Genomic DNA, 15,206 nt, shown 5'->3' with positions numbered 1-15,206 from the left:
GGAGACCCACGGCTCTGACATCACAGCCTCGGCTCTGCTCCCTGCCGTGTGTCCACAGCACCCGCTGGGGGCCTCCTGGCTCAGGCCTCGGGGGTCAGGGTGAGCTCCTTGGGACCCGGGCCCTTGAGGGCAGTGAGAACCCAGAGCACCGCGTCCCGCTGTCCCTCGGGGTCAGAAGGCCACCTAGGACAGAAGACTTGGGCAGCATCAGGACATCATCCGAAGTCACGGAGTGAAGTAGACATTTTCTCAAGTCATTTTTATTACACTCTAGGTATTAAGACAAGTACAAAATAACCTTGTAATTAGGAGACCGGATCAGTCATTAAAAAAGGAGAAAGCACGACAGGATGAAGAGATTACAAATGACACGCGTGTGAGCTGACAGCGGGCAGCTTGGATGGGTGGTTTTGTTTTTTCTTCTCGGGATACTAAGTTTTCTTAACAAAAAAAGGACAAATAAAATACAGCGCCCTAAATATGTGTAACCGTGAAAACGAGAACGCAGTCTTATAACACTGACACCATTAGCATAACAGACGCCATTGCTTCTACAGAACAGCCTTTGCCGACGCATGCCTACCCCTCTCCTAGCTTGCAGGAACCATTTCCTCTAAGAAATGCTAGTGCAGCACAACCCTTAAATAAAGTTTTATTTTTAAAGTTACAGCCTACAGAGAAGTCAACACCTGGTCAGTCTAGACAAGAGCGGCGACCCTGGCGCACGTGCACGTCCGAGTCGGTCAGTCCCCTTGGCTGGTCAGATGAGCTGACGCGGCGGCACCTTCGCTCCCACAGCCGCAAGTCCCCTTCTGCCACAGGCCCCCGCTGCCCCTGGAATTCACCCGCCCCCCCAAAAGTGCAGCTCACAGTAACCTTTTCTAGAACAGGATTTTAATTCATGTCCCAGCAAACACACTTTTGTTAAAAGCCCCCTCTGAAAACCAGAGGTAATGAATGTGAATTGTGTTCTTGGATCTCTTTTAAGCCTTCGCTGGGTCAAAAAGATGTAGTTCTGAATATCTGAGTTTTGTCTTAGGTTCCTGTTTTCCTCCAGATCCCCTGGGATGGAAAGGAGTGAGCAAGTCCATTTTCCCGAACGATGCAGGGGGAGGCGGGGAGAGGGAGCCGTTGACCCCGGGGGGCTGAGCTCCCCGACCCCTCTCCTGGCTCAAGGCCCTTCCTGGGAACCAGTTATTGCTTCCGCGACCCTGACAGGTAACGTCCCAGCCCACCTGCCACGACAACTCTGCGGTGAAAAACTCACCAGCCCAGAGCCCTGCCCCAGAAGAGACCTCTTCAGCCCTCAAGGTCACCGAAACTTCACTAGTGCAGTTTAGAGGAAACGCTTAAGATTTGGCATATATTCAAGGATTATTGGCACGACGTTCTCCGTACAGTTTCGTGTATAAATACCGGCGTGTGCGCGCTGGGGCCCGAGCCCCGCACGGGTCAGCCGACCTGCACCGCCTTGGCGTCGGCGAAGCCCGCGTCCCCGGCCGTGGAGCGCTGGAGGGACAGCCGTCGCATCCGGGCCTCCAGGGCCTGGCCCTCTGCCGCCGGGCCGCTGGGGCCCTTGCCGCCGTCCCCGCTGCTGCTGCTGAGGCCCCGGTGCTGGTGATTGGCTTTGTCACTCGTTTTGTTCTCTGCCCCTTCCGCCCTGTCTCCTGGGAAATGTAAAGACCACCAGTGAGTCCCCGACCCGTCAGCCGGCTCACCCTCCGGGCTCTCCCGGTGCCGCCCCGCCCAGCCTGGCCCAGAGGGTCCTGTCATGGGGCTGCCTGCTGCCTGTTCCTCGAGGGCTGTCTCCATCCCTCATCTTCAGAGAGAGGTTTGACACCTGGCTGGCAGCAGGGAACAGCCCTCCCTGTCTCACGGGAGACAGAACCCGGGCTGTCCTTTAAGGAGACCGGTCAGGAGTGGAGGCGGGAGCCACATGTGCCCCACACCGACAGCACGTGCGCAGGGACCCATCCGAGGTCCAGGGGCACAGGGAGCCGGCTGCAGGGGCCCTGGGCACAGCTCCTGAGATGGGACGGGATGGGCACCACTGCTCACCTCGCTCTACCTCGCACTCGGGGGAGGAGGCCCCGCTGCATTCGCTGCGAGGGCCCAGCACAGGGAACAGTGCCCCGAACTCCGACAGCGACACGGGGCTGGGCAGGTCCAGGCTGCCGGGCCTGACGGCCGCGGGGAAGCGCTCAGGCATCTCCAACGGGCTGGTGGGGCCCGAGCTGAAGCTGGACAGGGACTGGGTCTCCGAGTCGTCTTCAGACACAAAGGTGCTGCAGTTGTCATCCTCGAACGCCTCAGAGGCCACTGTGATGAGAGAACAGCTGTCACCCGGGCCCTGACCCACAGCCCCCAGCGCCTCTGGTCGGGGCCCCATGGGACCTGGCCACCGCAGGATCCTGCCACCGTGGACGCCCAGCAGGAGGCACCTGGCCCCCCGCTGGGTCCCAGGGATGCTCATGTCCTCACCATCACTCCACAGCATCCCCCTAGAAGTCACTGTCACCAGACACTGCCTGGTGGTGGAAGGTGAATTCAGCCACAGGTCAGGGCTTCTCTCCACCCCAGTCCCCAAAACAGGCCCCCACGTGCCCGGGAAGAGGGCTGGCCTGTGCCACGCATCACGAACAAAGGAGGCCAGACCTGGGGCCGGCTCCTTCCACAGGCAGACCCGCAGGCCCGGACAGCCCTGTGTGACGTGTCTGCTGGGGCCTTCGTCACCTCCCAGGTGACTCATGATCTCATACAAGACACGCTCAGCCCACCGACATCACTATTTGCCATGAAGGAATGCAGTTCTTTCACAGGGCTCTGGAGTCTGTACCCCGCTTATTTTGTGGACCAAAAGAACCAAGGCCCAGAGACACGTCATTCTCGGGGTCAGAAAGCCGCCTCAGCCCCACACACAATCCTATTCCCTTTTCTTCCTCCCTCATCTGTGGAAACAGCCTGCAGCACCCCAGCGAGGATGCCCATCGATGAGAAGTAATGCTGGGCAGAGAAAGCGGGCTTAGATCCGAGTTCACGTCCCACCTTCACGACTCACTGTGTGGCCTTGGTCAAGTTACTTGACCTCTCTGAGCTTCACATTTCTCTCCACATGGGGCTCAGGAGATGATGCAGACTAAAGTTCTCCCATCAGAGATGCTCAAATTACAATCTCCTTTTTACCCTGGGCCTAACACAAACATTTGTTGGCTGAATGAAAAAAACACCTGAGGGGGGAGCTCAGGGCAGAGCCAGCAGCCAGCATTCCACAGAGAAGGCGAAGAAAGTGTGCAGAGACAGGGCTGATGGACATAAAGGGCGCACGGCAGCCCCCACTATCCATTCCCCAATGGATAGACCTGGAAAGAGATCCCTGGGGTCGGGCACCACGTGTGGAGCGTCCCCTGAGCGCCCACATCCCTGCACTGGATCCTGGACACCACTCGATGCACCAGACTAGGGACCACCACAGGCCCCGCTTTACTGGTGAAGAAATGGAGACCCAACCTTATTGTCCTGTCCTGGTCATAATGGGGAGGCCAGGACACTAATCCAGTCTAAACCAAAGTCCCTATTCTAGACAACGGTTCTTCCCTGCAGGACTTCTCAGAGCCTTGAATAGCTAATTCGTATCTGGAATCTTAGGTGCGGAGGTGTTACATGCTCCAAACTTGCTGGACCACAGAATCCTGACTCTGGGGACACGCAGTAGTATCTTGAGCACAGTGTCACACCGAATGGGGAGGCCCCCGAACAGCCCCCAGGCCCTTCTGGGACTCCGCCCTGGAAGCAGGTCACATAAGCCCAACTCACCAGAAACAGCGTCCGACTCGCCCTTGCCTCCTGACAGGTCCTCAGCGGACGCGCCGCTGCCCTCAGCCCCGACGCCGCGGCCCCGGGGCCCCATGGTGCCGGAGCGCCGGCGCGCGTGGATCTCATCCGAGATGGTCTCCAGGTTCCGCAGGGCCGCCTTGTACTCGCCCTTCGCCAGGGCCAGCTTGGCCTGCAGGTCGTCCACCGTCTTCTTCAGCTGCTGCTCAGGAGAACAGGAGGCTTGGTCAGGGAGGCAGGCCTGGCCGTGCTTTTGACTGACAGTTTCAAACACTCCGTGCCCACCACTCCACTCTGCGGACCTTCCCAAGACGGGACTGGGGACCGACTCCTCTTCCACAGCCCTCCACGCACCGGACAGGGGAGCAGCCACTGCCCTCGACTCCCAGCCCAGTGACCAACGCAAGCTCTGATACCTGGGAACTGCCACTGGCGGAGTAAGGCCAGCAGGGAGGTGGCAGTGGGTGCCGGGGGCCCAAGGAGTCCGCCCTCCAACCACCTGACCCTGGCGCTGCAGGGCTCACTCTTGAACTGCTTCCAACCCCCTGGGGGCTGTGAACCCCGCTGGCCGGGCCCCACCTGCACAGCCTCTAACTCAGCAGGTCTGGAGCCGGCCTGGGAATCTGCACTGCCGACAGGCTCCCAGGCCATGCGGATGCTCTGGTCCCGGGGGTGCGTTGAGAACCACTGACCGAGCACAGTGTGGAAAGGGCGTGCATGCAGATTCAGAGGGAGTCAGAGACCAAGGCCATCCTGAGGCCCAGAGACTCAGCAGAGAACGTGTCTCTTCACTCTCCCCGACAGCAGTGGGGCCAGTTGAAAGCCCACTGCAGAAAGGGGGCCTGGAGTGCAGAAAAGTCCCATCGGCTACAGAGCCAAAGGCTGCACGTACCTCCAGCTGCATGTAGTACTTTGCCTTGAGTTCAAAATACGGCCTGTGGGAGACAGAAAGGGAACCCGTTAGAGCACTGACACAGCGGCCCCCTACACTGCATGGGGCGTCCCAGGGTGGTGGCTGTGGCCGGCCAGGTCACCCTCCAGCATCTACTCGGCTTCGCGTGGAGGCCAGCAGATGAGGGTGGTGTGTCCAACTCCCAGGCCCACCAGATGCAGGTGGTCCACCAGGGCCGAGCTGACAGAAGGCCCACCTCAATATGGGAAACCCGCACATGGGCGCGCGAGTCCCAGGGCCCTGCAGCCTGGCTCGCCCTCCTCTCTGGGCAGGCCAGCTCCCCAAGGCTGAACAGCATGTAAGGCCTAGAAGCTGCCTCGATACACACGCTGCTCGGCTGGGCTCACCCTGGGAGGGAGACACCACCCCTTGGCCGGACAGGGGCTCAAGCTGGCCTCAGGGACTCTGTCCAGGACCGGAGGGATTGGACAGCCTGCAGAGCAGGCCAGACAGGACCAGAAAGGTCAGTCCTCCACTGGTCCCCTGGGCTCTGGGTCGGCCGGGAGACGCTGGCTCTTTCCAGGAACTGGGAGGGGCGTAGGTCTGAGCATTAAGAGGAGACAACGCTTCCTCTTGAGCCCTTCACCCTCTGTGAAGCTCGGGGTCTGTCTCGGGCTGGGGGGGCCTGGGCCACCCTGGGTCCTGTCTCTTTGCTGGGAGGCCCAGCAATTGTGAGTGAAGCAGGGGCTTGTCCCTGAGATCATTACTGCAGAGCAGTATACCGGAGTGGTGGGGGAAGAGCTTGGAGAAAACCTCCACTGAAACCAGTCTGGCCCCATTTCATCAGCTCCTGGTCCACAAAGAGTGGGTGTCAGGGACTCAGCGAGCCCCGGGACGCTGACGGGTAAGCTGAGGGGCGGGGCCTCGCCCCTGCTCTCAGCCGCACAGCCGAGGGCACAGCCTGAGCGTCCCAGAGCCCAGCCCCGGCCGCACCGAGCACACAGCCCAGGCCCCGCTCACTTGGACTTGTTGATGGCTCGCTTGAGTTTCTTCTCCAGGTGCCGCATGCGCCCCATGGCCGCGTTGTACCTGGCTGCCGTCTCCTTGTGCACCAGCTCGCTCCTCGTCTTGGTCTGCTCCGCCTCCATGACCTTCAAACGACAGCAGAGGTCAGCCCGGCCAAACCCAGAGCAGTCCCTTGTAGGGGTGGGACTTGTCTTTTAGAAAAAATTTATTCGAGGGCCTCAAGGGGCAGATGAAGGCTAACGTTACGTCCAAAGAGAACAGGATCACTTTTCCCTATTAATCTATTCTGGAAAAGTCACGTCAGGGAAGATTAAATAGCCAAACTGGCAGAGGCAGTGTGACCAGGCAAAAGAACAAGGAAAAACAAAAATCAAGAGACAGTCATGGAACATTCTCTGATTCAGTCGATGTCCACCTGTCCTAAGACACCGCCTTAGGGCCCCTCCTGCTCCCACCCTCGGACAGGAGCCAGTGGGCTGGCAGTGGCGCCAGCGGGACCTTCACAGACATGGGGACCTGGGCAACCCACGAACCAGGCACGTGCAGCAGGACAGCGGGCCCTGGGGACCTCAGCTTTTCCACCCTCTCCCCAAGCATCCTGAATTAGCTGGTGGACACAGAAGAAACCAGTCCAGAAGGGTCTGACTTCACAGATTGTGAGGGTCACAAAACCATTCAAACAATGGTTTCAACGCTTGAGATATTAAAAAAAAAAACCAATTAAAACAAAGCCAGAGGAGGGAACGAGGGACCTGAGAGAAGCTGGCATGCGGTCCCAGACTTGCTTAGATGACCTCAATCAAGACCAAAGGGCCGGGAGAATCCTTCCCTATGCCTTGAACCCCAAAGGTGTCACAGTGACCTAAAATGCACTAAAAACATCCTGAGCTTGGTAACTCTGCATCTCGTCTTCAATCTTAAACTTTAAGGATTTACTGGTAGGACCTTCGTGAACACTCAAACCCCAAGCTGATCAGACAGGAAGACGATGTATCGTGGCAATCTGTTCCCCTGCAGGAGGACTCAGAGCAGCGTTCACCTGTAAGGAGCTGCCTGAAAGCATTTTAGACGATCTACGAAAGCTGTGACTTAAGGCGACGGTACAGAGGGTTCCCTGCAAAAAGCAGGGCTCTCAGCAGCTGCCAGCACATGGGCCCTGCCACCCGGCCACCTCTGCCACTTCCCGCCCCAGCTCCCCACCCCACAGGCACACAACCTGCAGTGGAGGAGAGCCCCCCACTCCACTTCCTGCCTCCAGGGAGTCACCCAGCGGTTGCCTTGGTGACGTCTCCTAGGTAACCCACTGGCCCCTCCCCCTGAACCCTGGAATCAGGCAGGTAAGGAGGGAGGGTGGCACAGGGAGGCTCTACAGGGAAGGTGGAGGGCACGAAAGGAAGAGATTCAGCTCAGCCCCGAGGCGCCCAGGACTCCACAAAGGTGAAGGCCAGGCTGAGGGGATCCTGCGCCCACCTCCACACCGCTCCTCCATTTACCGCCATTGTATTCAATTCAGAGCCTCAGACACTGGTGAAGCACCTACTGTGTGCCAGCCTCACAGTGCAGATGCCCAGCAGCACCGCATCACAGTGGGATTTGGGCTGTCAGGCCCCTGGCAGCCCAGAGGGGGCCCGGCAGCCGAGGCAGTGCTGGGGGGCTGTGGGGTGTGAGGGGCAAGGCACTTTGGACCAAGCGGGGCTCAGCACAGTCCTGCACCCGCTCTCCATGGAATGAGCACCAGGGCGCAGATGGAGCCTCACCTGGCTTCCCGCTCCTTCCCTGAAGCGGCCAAGTTCCCAGGGAATCAATGCCCAGCACTGATGGCCCTGGACCCCTCTTTCCCAGAAGATGTGTCCTGGGGACGACCCCCAGGCTCTGTGATCACCTCCGGGTGCACTGGCCTCCGCAGATGCTAATGACTAAAGGGTCCCCAAATCCCACAGACCAGCAGTCTTGCCCCTCATGCCCACCCCAGACACCCTGAAACTGCTCACCCATTGCTTCCCACTGGGAAGGTTTGAGGCCTGAGTGGCCAGAAGAGCCCTGGGCAGGCAGAGGGCAGTGGCCTTGGAGAAGGCATGGAGGAGGACAGCAGAGAACGGGGTCCCCGGTCAGCAGCACAGAGAGAATACGGGCCCAGCAGTGCTGACGGCCCCTCCCGGAGCTGCAGGACAAGCAGGCAGCTGGGTCCCCAAGGCCCTACTGACCCTGCGGCCACTGCTCCGCCCAGGCCCTCTGCTCACAGCAAAGCACAGATGTTCAGACAGACGCTTCCTGCAGGACACTGACCAGCACTGAACAGGCCTGCTGGCCAGTGCTGGGTCCCATCCCAGCAGAGTGACCTGGACTGACCGGGAGACATCCAGCCAGCCCGGTCCTCTGCCTCGCGTCCAGCTGTCCCAGCCCCTGTCCCCACCCGAGGCCATCCACCCTTGCTGACACCCCTATACCAGAGCCAGGAGCAGGGTCCTCTCTCCCGGGAAGGTGGTTTCACAGGCTCTTCACTTCCAGCTGCTTTCTGGTTCTTCCTGCAGCCCTGGGCGCCAGGGGCCCAGGAGGGTGGCTTCTCATGGCTGCAGGGGATGGGGTGGCACGTACCCACCAGCCCAGGAGAGCCGGCCAGACAGTTCGCGGGCATGCTGGCCTCAGATCCACACCCTGGGCGGCTCCACGCTGGGGCCAGGAGGCGAGACTGACTCTGCTTCCCTTCCCCCCGCAGCTGCTGGGTCCCGACAGCTCACGCCTCCCCACGTCCAAGCCTGGTCGTCGTCTTCATCGCTCTGGTCCCGCCGTGCAGACGTCAGAGGCGCCAACTCCTCCCTCCTAGGACGCCAGGCCTCCTCTCCCTCCCAGAGGGTGAAAAGCCATCACCTCCCTCTAAGGGCTGCTTCGCGGCTAAACCAGGTGAAGCCAGAGGGGCCCTGCGACCTAAAGCCCAAGTGGGCGCAGCAGGGAGGCCCCCTGAAGCGCAGCCCGCGCAGCTCTGCCTCCCACCACCGCGGCTTCTGCAGTCTCCTGACCCTGCTCTAAGCGGAGACCTGGCCCCGCGGCCCCGCCCGTGGCCTGATGACAGAGAAGCCGGCAGCAACGTGGCTCACAGTGTCCTAGGGTGCTGGCTCCAGCCCTGCTCCCAGTGGGGCTGCCTGCCGTCTCCCCAAGTCTGAGGGAACAGAAGGGACACACGGATGCCTTCAGGCAAGGAACGTGGGGAGCCCCGGATCCTTCTGCTATGCCTGGGGTGGGGGTCACGCAGCCCAAACCACCAATTCCTCAAGCGGCCTGGACCTTTCTGAGGTCTGCGTCTTTGTCTAGAGCTGCACGCAGCGCCTTCAGAAGAGGAGGGTGAGCGGAAGCTCCCTTCTCTGGAAGAAACAGGCCTCCTGGAGGATCCAGGAGTCAGCCAGGGAGCGATTCCAGACCTTCCGCTGTCTTCGTCCGCCAGCACTCAGGAAGCCGAGCGAGCCAGGCCCGCAGGCCGCGGGGCAGGCTCAGTCACAGGGACGTTCACGCACAGCCACACACAGACGTCTGCGCTGCCCGCCACGTCCAGAGAGCACGTCCCCTCCAGGCTGTTTTTTCTCAGCAACGTGGGGATGTGGTCGAGGTCAGCTTCGCATGGGCTCTGTCTCCTGCTGCTGTCAGTTTCCAACTCTCCTTCCCAGCAGGTCAGAGAGCTGCATCTCAGGCCCGGGGCATGTGGAGGAACCTCAGGAAGAGGAAGAGCAGCCCTGGGGCCAGGGGCAAGAATCCTGGCCGGGACCCAGGGAGCCTGCTCGTCGGCAGTGGCTACCCTCCTCCACTCCCAACCAAGAAACCTTCGGTGGCCTCAGTGAGGGCACACATCAGATGCCCTCCCAGGACCCTAAGGAGCCCCACATGACGTCAGGAGGTCCAGGGCCGGCTTGTGCACTCTCACAAGTTGCGCACTGCACAGCCCTGAGAAGCACCGTTCCCAAAGACGCTGGTGTGAGCTGTGCTCCCAGGAGTTGTGCGTGTGGAGGGCCTGGGAACATCCTCTCCTGGACCCCAGGACTTAAAAAGTAGAAAGGGGAAAAAAAGCAGAAACATGTTTTGTTCTTTTTTAAAGAACAGATTAAGTGATTTCTGAAATAACTGCTGACTAGCTGATTTCAATCTCAGTTGGGCAGGAAGGAAAAGCAGGCCTTCAGTTCGTTTCTTGGAAGGAACTACTCTCTTTTTTTTTCATCCTGTCCTTTTCCCCATCTGTCAGGCTGTGGCTTATAAAATTTTCAAGATTTCCAACCTCCCCCTTGGCGTTTCCCCAGTGGACCCAGGGAAGCTGTTCCCACCTGTGTCCGGCTCTCCAAGCATCGTGTCCACTAGGGTAGGAGGCCCACGGCCGCACAACCCCGGCCAGAAGCCTGGGATTCCGGGGGAGGCGGTACAGAGTCAATGCAGCTTTGACGAGAAGTCCAAGGCGTCTGTGTGTCAGGCTTGCTATTTAAGGAAGCACACAGCTGTCTAATTATCAGCTCCCCCAGGACTTGAGCCACCAGGGCAGGTGACATTGAAAAGGTTCTATGCCAGCCCTTCAGGCAGCCTCTCGGGGGGTCCAGACCAGGGTTGCCACCCCAACCCCTTACTCGACCCTCCATCCAAGGCCTCAGAAAGAGCTACCAAAGCCACGTGTCAGCTGACCGCCCCCTCCCCCCAGGCAAACGAGGAAGGGAGGCATCCGGAACGTCCTGTGTGACTCCTAGGAGCCTAGCAGAGGCACACAGAAGCGACAGATCAGCTGACCCAAGCGCAGTCCCCTCCACTTCTGATTCTGAGCGATGTGGCCAAGAGGCAGGTCATGGGGGCCAGTCAAGGCCCAAATTATGACGGCACCAAAGCCAGGATTCAGGGCTATTCACCGCCCCCTTCCTGAGCACACATGGCTCCCCAGATCCCAGCCCAGCCTGAAGGCTGACCCGTGCACCCCAGGTTCTGGCCTCCTCCACTACGGCCCCACTTCCACCAACGGCACCCGCGCCCCAGGCCAGGCCCAGGGGGTAGTCCCCTGCCTAGGACTCTAAACCCGGCCAGCCCCCCAGACTCAGTGTCAGTGGGAGGGGCCCTAGAAAATGACCTGGTTCCTCTGGGAAGCCACAGTCAGGACGGGCAGGGATGATCTGAATCAGACAAACCTCAAGCGACAGGGGAGGAACAGCTGTGCCTGTCACCGGGTGACTGTCATTGCATCACAGGATGGCTTAGCCCCAGGCCAGCAGAGACCCCATGGAGTTGACCCCCTGTGATATATGACACACCTGGGGGTCTGTTCCTCTGCTCGGGGAAACCAGCGGGAAGTCTGGATCGGGTGGACAAGGGGGCCCGGCCCGGAGCCTGGGGGTCACCCCTGACGAGCTGCCCACCTCACACAGACACGTGCAAACACAGCGCATGCACCCCCACCCGCCCCACGGGGACCGTACCCGCTGGGTAGCGTGATTCAGCATCTCTTGCCAGGCCGAGTCGAACTGCCGCTTGTCGTCCTCCAGCAGCCGCTGCTCAGCCAGGGAGATGGTCTCCTTGGCGGCACGGAGCACCTCGGTGGCCCTCTGGAAGTCCTGTGTGGCCCTCTGGGCTTCCAGCTGAGCCTGGATGGGAAAAAAACCTCATGAGGTCTCAGGAGACATGGGGCTCCCACTGGCCCATCACACCCTCCAAAAGGGGAGCATCCATCCCTCTCTGCCTGCAGCCTGGTAGCAGGCTGGGTGCCCACAGGTCCATGCAGATGCTGGACGGGGAACGGGGCTGGGTGGGAAGGCAGGGTTTTCACAGCGCGGAACCCAGGGGACCAGATAAACACGCCAGCTCTCGGTCAGGGTTCGAGACGGCAAACCAGCCCACACAAGCAAGTACAGCCAGCCCTGGCCTTGCACAGAGAAGCTCTCATCAGCTAATGGGGCCGATGGCATCAGCGATCCCCACGCCACCCCTGCCAAGATCTGTGGTTCCATTCACAGCACGTGAGAACCTGAAAGGCCCCAAGAGATCACAGTGCCATGTGTCATTCAGAGTGGGAACTGTGGCTCTGAGAGCTGCCACCAGACTCCGGCTGCTCCGAGTCCCACCCTGGCTCGCTGACTCTGCTGGACAAAACACACCGGCCAACACCAGCAATGGGTGAAGGGTAGACCCTAACTGTCCTGACACCCTCCTGACTTTCAGGGAACATCGAGTGGCAGAATCCACAGAAACTGCAGCTGACCCACAGCAGACGGGCCCCTCGAGGATGCGAAGCATCATTAATCCAAACTGAGTGCAAAACCCCCAGGGGGCGGGGCTCGGGCTCAGGGGGAGGGCACGTGCTTAGCATGCACGAGGCCCTGGGTTCAGTCCCCAGTATCTCCAAGAGAAAAAAGAAAAGAAGAAAAATCCCAATTTATAAAGATCTAATACAAAAAAGAGCACAGCTGTCTCCTAAATAATGTCCATGTTGATCATGTGGTGAAATGACAGCATTTTGTATATACTGGGTTAAAACATATTATTAAAGCTAATTCCACCTGCAGTTTTTTTTTTTTTTAGGACAACTAGAAAATTTTAACTTACATAGTTGACCCATATTCTATTGCTTTTATACAGTAGACACACGTCCCCCAGGAGTGGGCCATGCAATTGTGCCAGAAAAGCAACAGACTTTCATCACCACCCTGGGCAGGTCCACCTGGAACTCCCCGCCGGAGCCAGGGAAAGCCACTGCTCACCCCCCAGCCCCACTAAGCGGATCCCTCAGTCAGTTATATGAGCTGGAGGGGCACCCCCAGGGCTCAGGGCCATTCTCACATGACTGAGAGGGAAGTCCTTGGATACCACAGGCTGAGGACACTTCTTATAGACAGTTAAGAGGAACAAAATCAGACGTGGAGCCCAGCAGCCGCCAGGGTGGGGGACAGCTGTGACACCCTGTTGGGTGCCAGTCTCCATCACAATGATCACATGACTTCGGATCACACCCGACCTGACCTTCAGGCCACGACAAGCCGTTCAGGGGGCTGAACTGGGCGTGGACATTCTGAAGTAATACAGTGAGGAAGCCTGAGGGAGAAATTCCTTCCCGTGCAGGGAATCCAGGATGGCTTCTTGGAGGAGGAGGATCCTGGACTGAGGGCGGGGGACGGGGACAAAATGAAAATGTGGGATGGGTGGGGGCCCAGGAGGGAGAAGATTTATGAAACAGTTGTCTGCAGGAGGCCTGACAAAGGCTAAAGGCTAAAGCTCCAGACGGGACCTGCCTGCCGCAAGCCCACCATGTGGCCTGGGGACCACGCAGGTGTGCACCAGTAACACACTGAGGACCAGGGGCCGCCCTCCGGGACGGACAAACCCACTGACAAGACACCAGGCGGCATACCTGGCTCTCGGCGGCACAACTCACTGTGACCCCCCGCGGAGGACAGCTCTCCACCGGTCCAGACACAGGGGGAGGGGGGTGGGGAGGACCCATCCCTGAGAAGCTGCCCCCACACTGCACCACAGACCCCTGCGGGCTTCCAGCCCCACCCAGCAGGCCAGAATTAACCCCAGGGGACCCTAACCTTTTCTCAGAGCTATCTGTCTTTGTTTTTAAGCATATTTTAGTATTTCAGTTCAGCAGCATTCAAGGGTAATAAACTCTCCTCCCCAGGTCTCCCTGCTTCAATTAGGAAGCTCTTCTGTCTTCAAATTAAAGAAAGATGCTCTCAGGGGAACCTTCTGAAACGTGGCTTCTGTGACCTGGGCCCAGAACCACCTCACCTGCTGTTGTGCACCTGCTGTGCTCCAAGTAAGGAAACCCATATGCAATGGAATACTACTCAGCCATAAAAAAGAATAAAAGTCCATTTGCAGCAACATGGATGGACCTGGAGATTATCATACTAAATGAAGTAAGCCAGAAAGACACAAATAGCACATGATATCACTTACGTGGAATCTAAAATATGACACAAGTGAACTTATTTACAAAAGAGACAGAATCACAGACATAGAAAACAAACTCATGGTTACCAAAGGGGAAGGGGGGAATAAATCAGGAGTTTGGGATTAGCAGATACACACTTCTATATATAAAATAGATAAATAAGTTCCTACTGTACAGCACAGGGAACTATATTCAATACCTTGTAATATAGCCTATAATGAAAAACATGAAAAAAATATATAAATGTATAAATAACTATCTCTATGTTGTACACCAGAAATTAACACAACATTGTAAACTGACTATACTTTTAAAAAAGAAAACATAAGGGGACCAGATCTACACAAAGAAGAAAAGAGGAAGCCCACCTGAGGTGGCCCTGCAGAAGAACATGCTCTCCGCTGAGCCCCTGGGGAGTTTCTGAAGTTTCTGCAGTGTTCCTTCCCTCCTGGGGCATCAGAAATGTGCTTTCCCTGTCATACTGTGAATCCCACTAATATGAGGATTTGGTCTACAGTTACCCCACCCACAGAAGCCAGTCGGCATCTCTCCATCAATGATCCCCTCCATCATTTATTCATTCATCCAAGCTGAGCATCTGCTCTGTACCCACTGTTTCTCCTCCCCATCTTTCCTCGTGCCTCAGGATGAGGCAGTGTCTCGGCTGAGAGCCTACTTCCCAGCTGTCACTGTAGCCAGTGCCCCTGTTGCTAACCTTTAGCCAATGAGACATAAACAGACACTAAGACTTCCGGGAGAGCTCCTTTGTCTCTCCATTGATATTGTGATAGCAATACAATGGCTGGTGCTTTAACAGCCATTTTGGATCATGAGGCAACTCTCTTAAATTAGGTCTCTGCCCTGGACTTTTTACATGACAGAAAAAAATAAAATCTCATGTTTAAGCCACTGTTATTTGGGGGTTTTCGGTTATGTTGAGGCAAATCTAAACCTATATGATAATACATCTTCCCTTCCACCCAGCTGGGCTGTTCTGCAAACCTACAGAGTGACTACAGCAGCCAGCGAAGATGTCCAATCTCCCTCAAGTCCTTTGTGGCTGCTCACAGTCCACTTTATCACCATTAAGCCCAAGGAAATGAACTTTGGGGGCTTCCTTAAGAATCCCAAAGCTCATGGCCTCTTTGTAAGGTGTTTCATAAAACATTTTCTGAAACCACACAAGGGGTGGGAGGGAAGCACGCCATCCCATCACACACCCCACTGGCAGGACACAAGCCATTTGACATCGACACAGTACCTCCCGGACGCTAAGTTCTGGGGAGGGAAGCGGAGGGGAGGGGAGCAACACCAGCCCCACCCGCTGTAACCAGCAGCACTCAGACACGCATGGGTGTCCCACAGGATCATCAGCCAAGGGGCAGGAGTGGAGAGGCCTGTCACTGTCACAGCTGCAGCCCACTATTGGCCCCAGGGAGAACAAGAGCATCTGAACATTTGCGTTGGTTGCAACCGAAGTTGAAGGTGGAGGGAGGTTGACAGGCCCTTCATTTCTCAAAGGAGGGCCGAGAGAAGCAAGGCAACTTG

General features: G+C 57.8%; 1 protein-coding gene across 1 annotated transcript in view; it reads right to left on the bottom strand.

The window, feature by feature from the left end:
- Positions 1 to 233: 233 nt before the first annotated feature.
- Positions 234 to 15,206, bottom strand: part of SH3BP5 (SH3 domain binding protein 5) — a 65,613-nt gene continuing 50,640 nt past the window's right edge. The window contains exons 4-9 of the mRNA XM_010966060.2: positions 11,185 to 11,349; positions 5,744 to 5,874; positions 4,724 to 4,766; positions 3,814 to 4,033; positions 2,059 to 2,319; positions 234 to 1,667 (exon numbers count right to left, since the gene is read on the bottom strand). Coding sequence (XP_010964362.2) covers positions 1,453 to 1,667; positions 2,059 to 2,319; positions 3,814 to 4,033; positions 4,724 to 4,766; positions 5,744 to 5,874; positions 11,185 to 11,349 — 1,035 coding nt within the window. The 3' untranslated portion in view covers positions 234 to 1,452. The remainder of the gene's footprint in view (positions 1,668 to 2,058; positions 2,320 to 3,813; positions 4,034 to 4,723; positions 4,767 to 5,743; positions 5,875 to 11,184; positions 11,350 to 15,206) is intronic.

This window comes from Camelus bactrianus, chromosome 1 (assembly GCF_048773025.1).
Source record: "Camelus bactrianus isolate YW-2024 breed Bactrian camel chromosome 1, ASM4877302v1, whole genome shotgun sequence".
NCBI classification, from domain to species: Eukaryota; Metazoa; Chordata; class Mammalia; order Artiodactyla; family Camelidae; genus Camelus; species Camelus bactrianus.
This window is presented reverse-complemented; position numbering and strand designations above follow the sequence as displayed.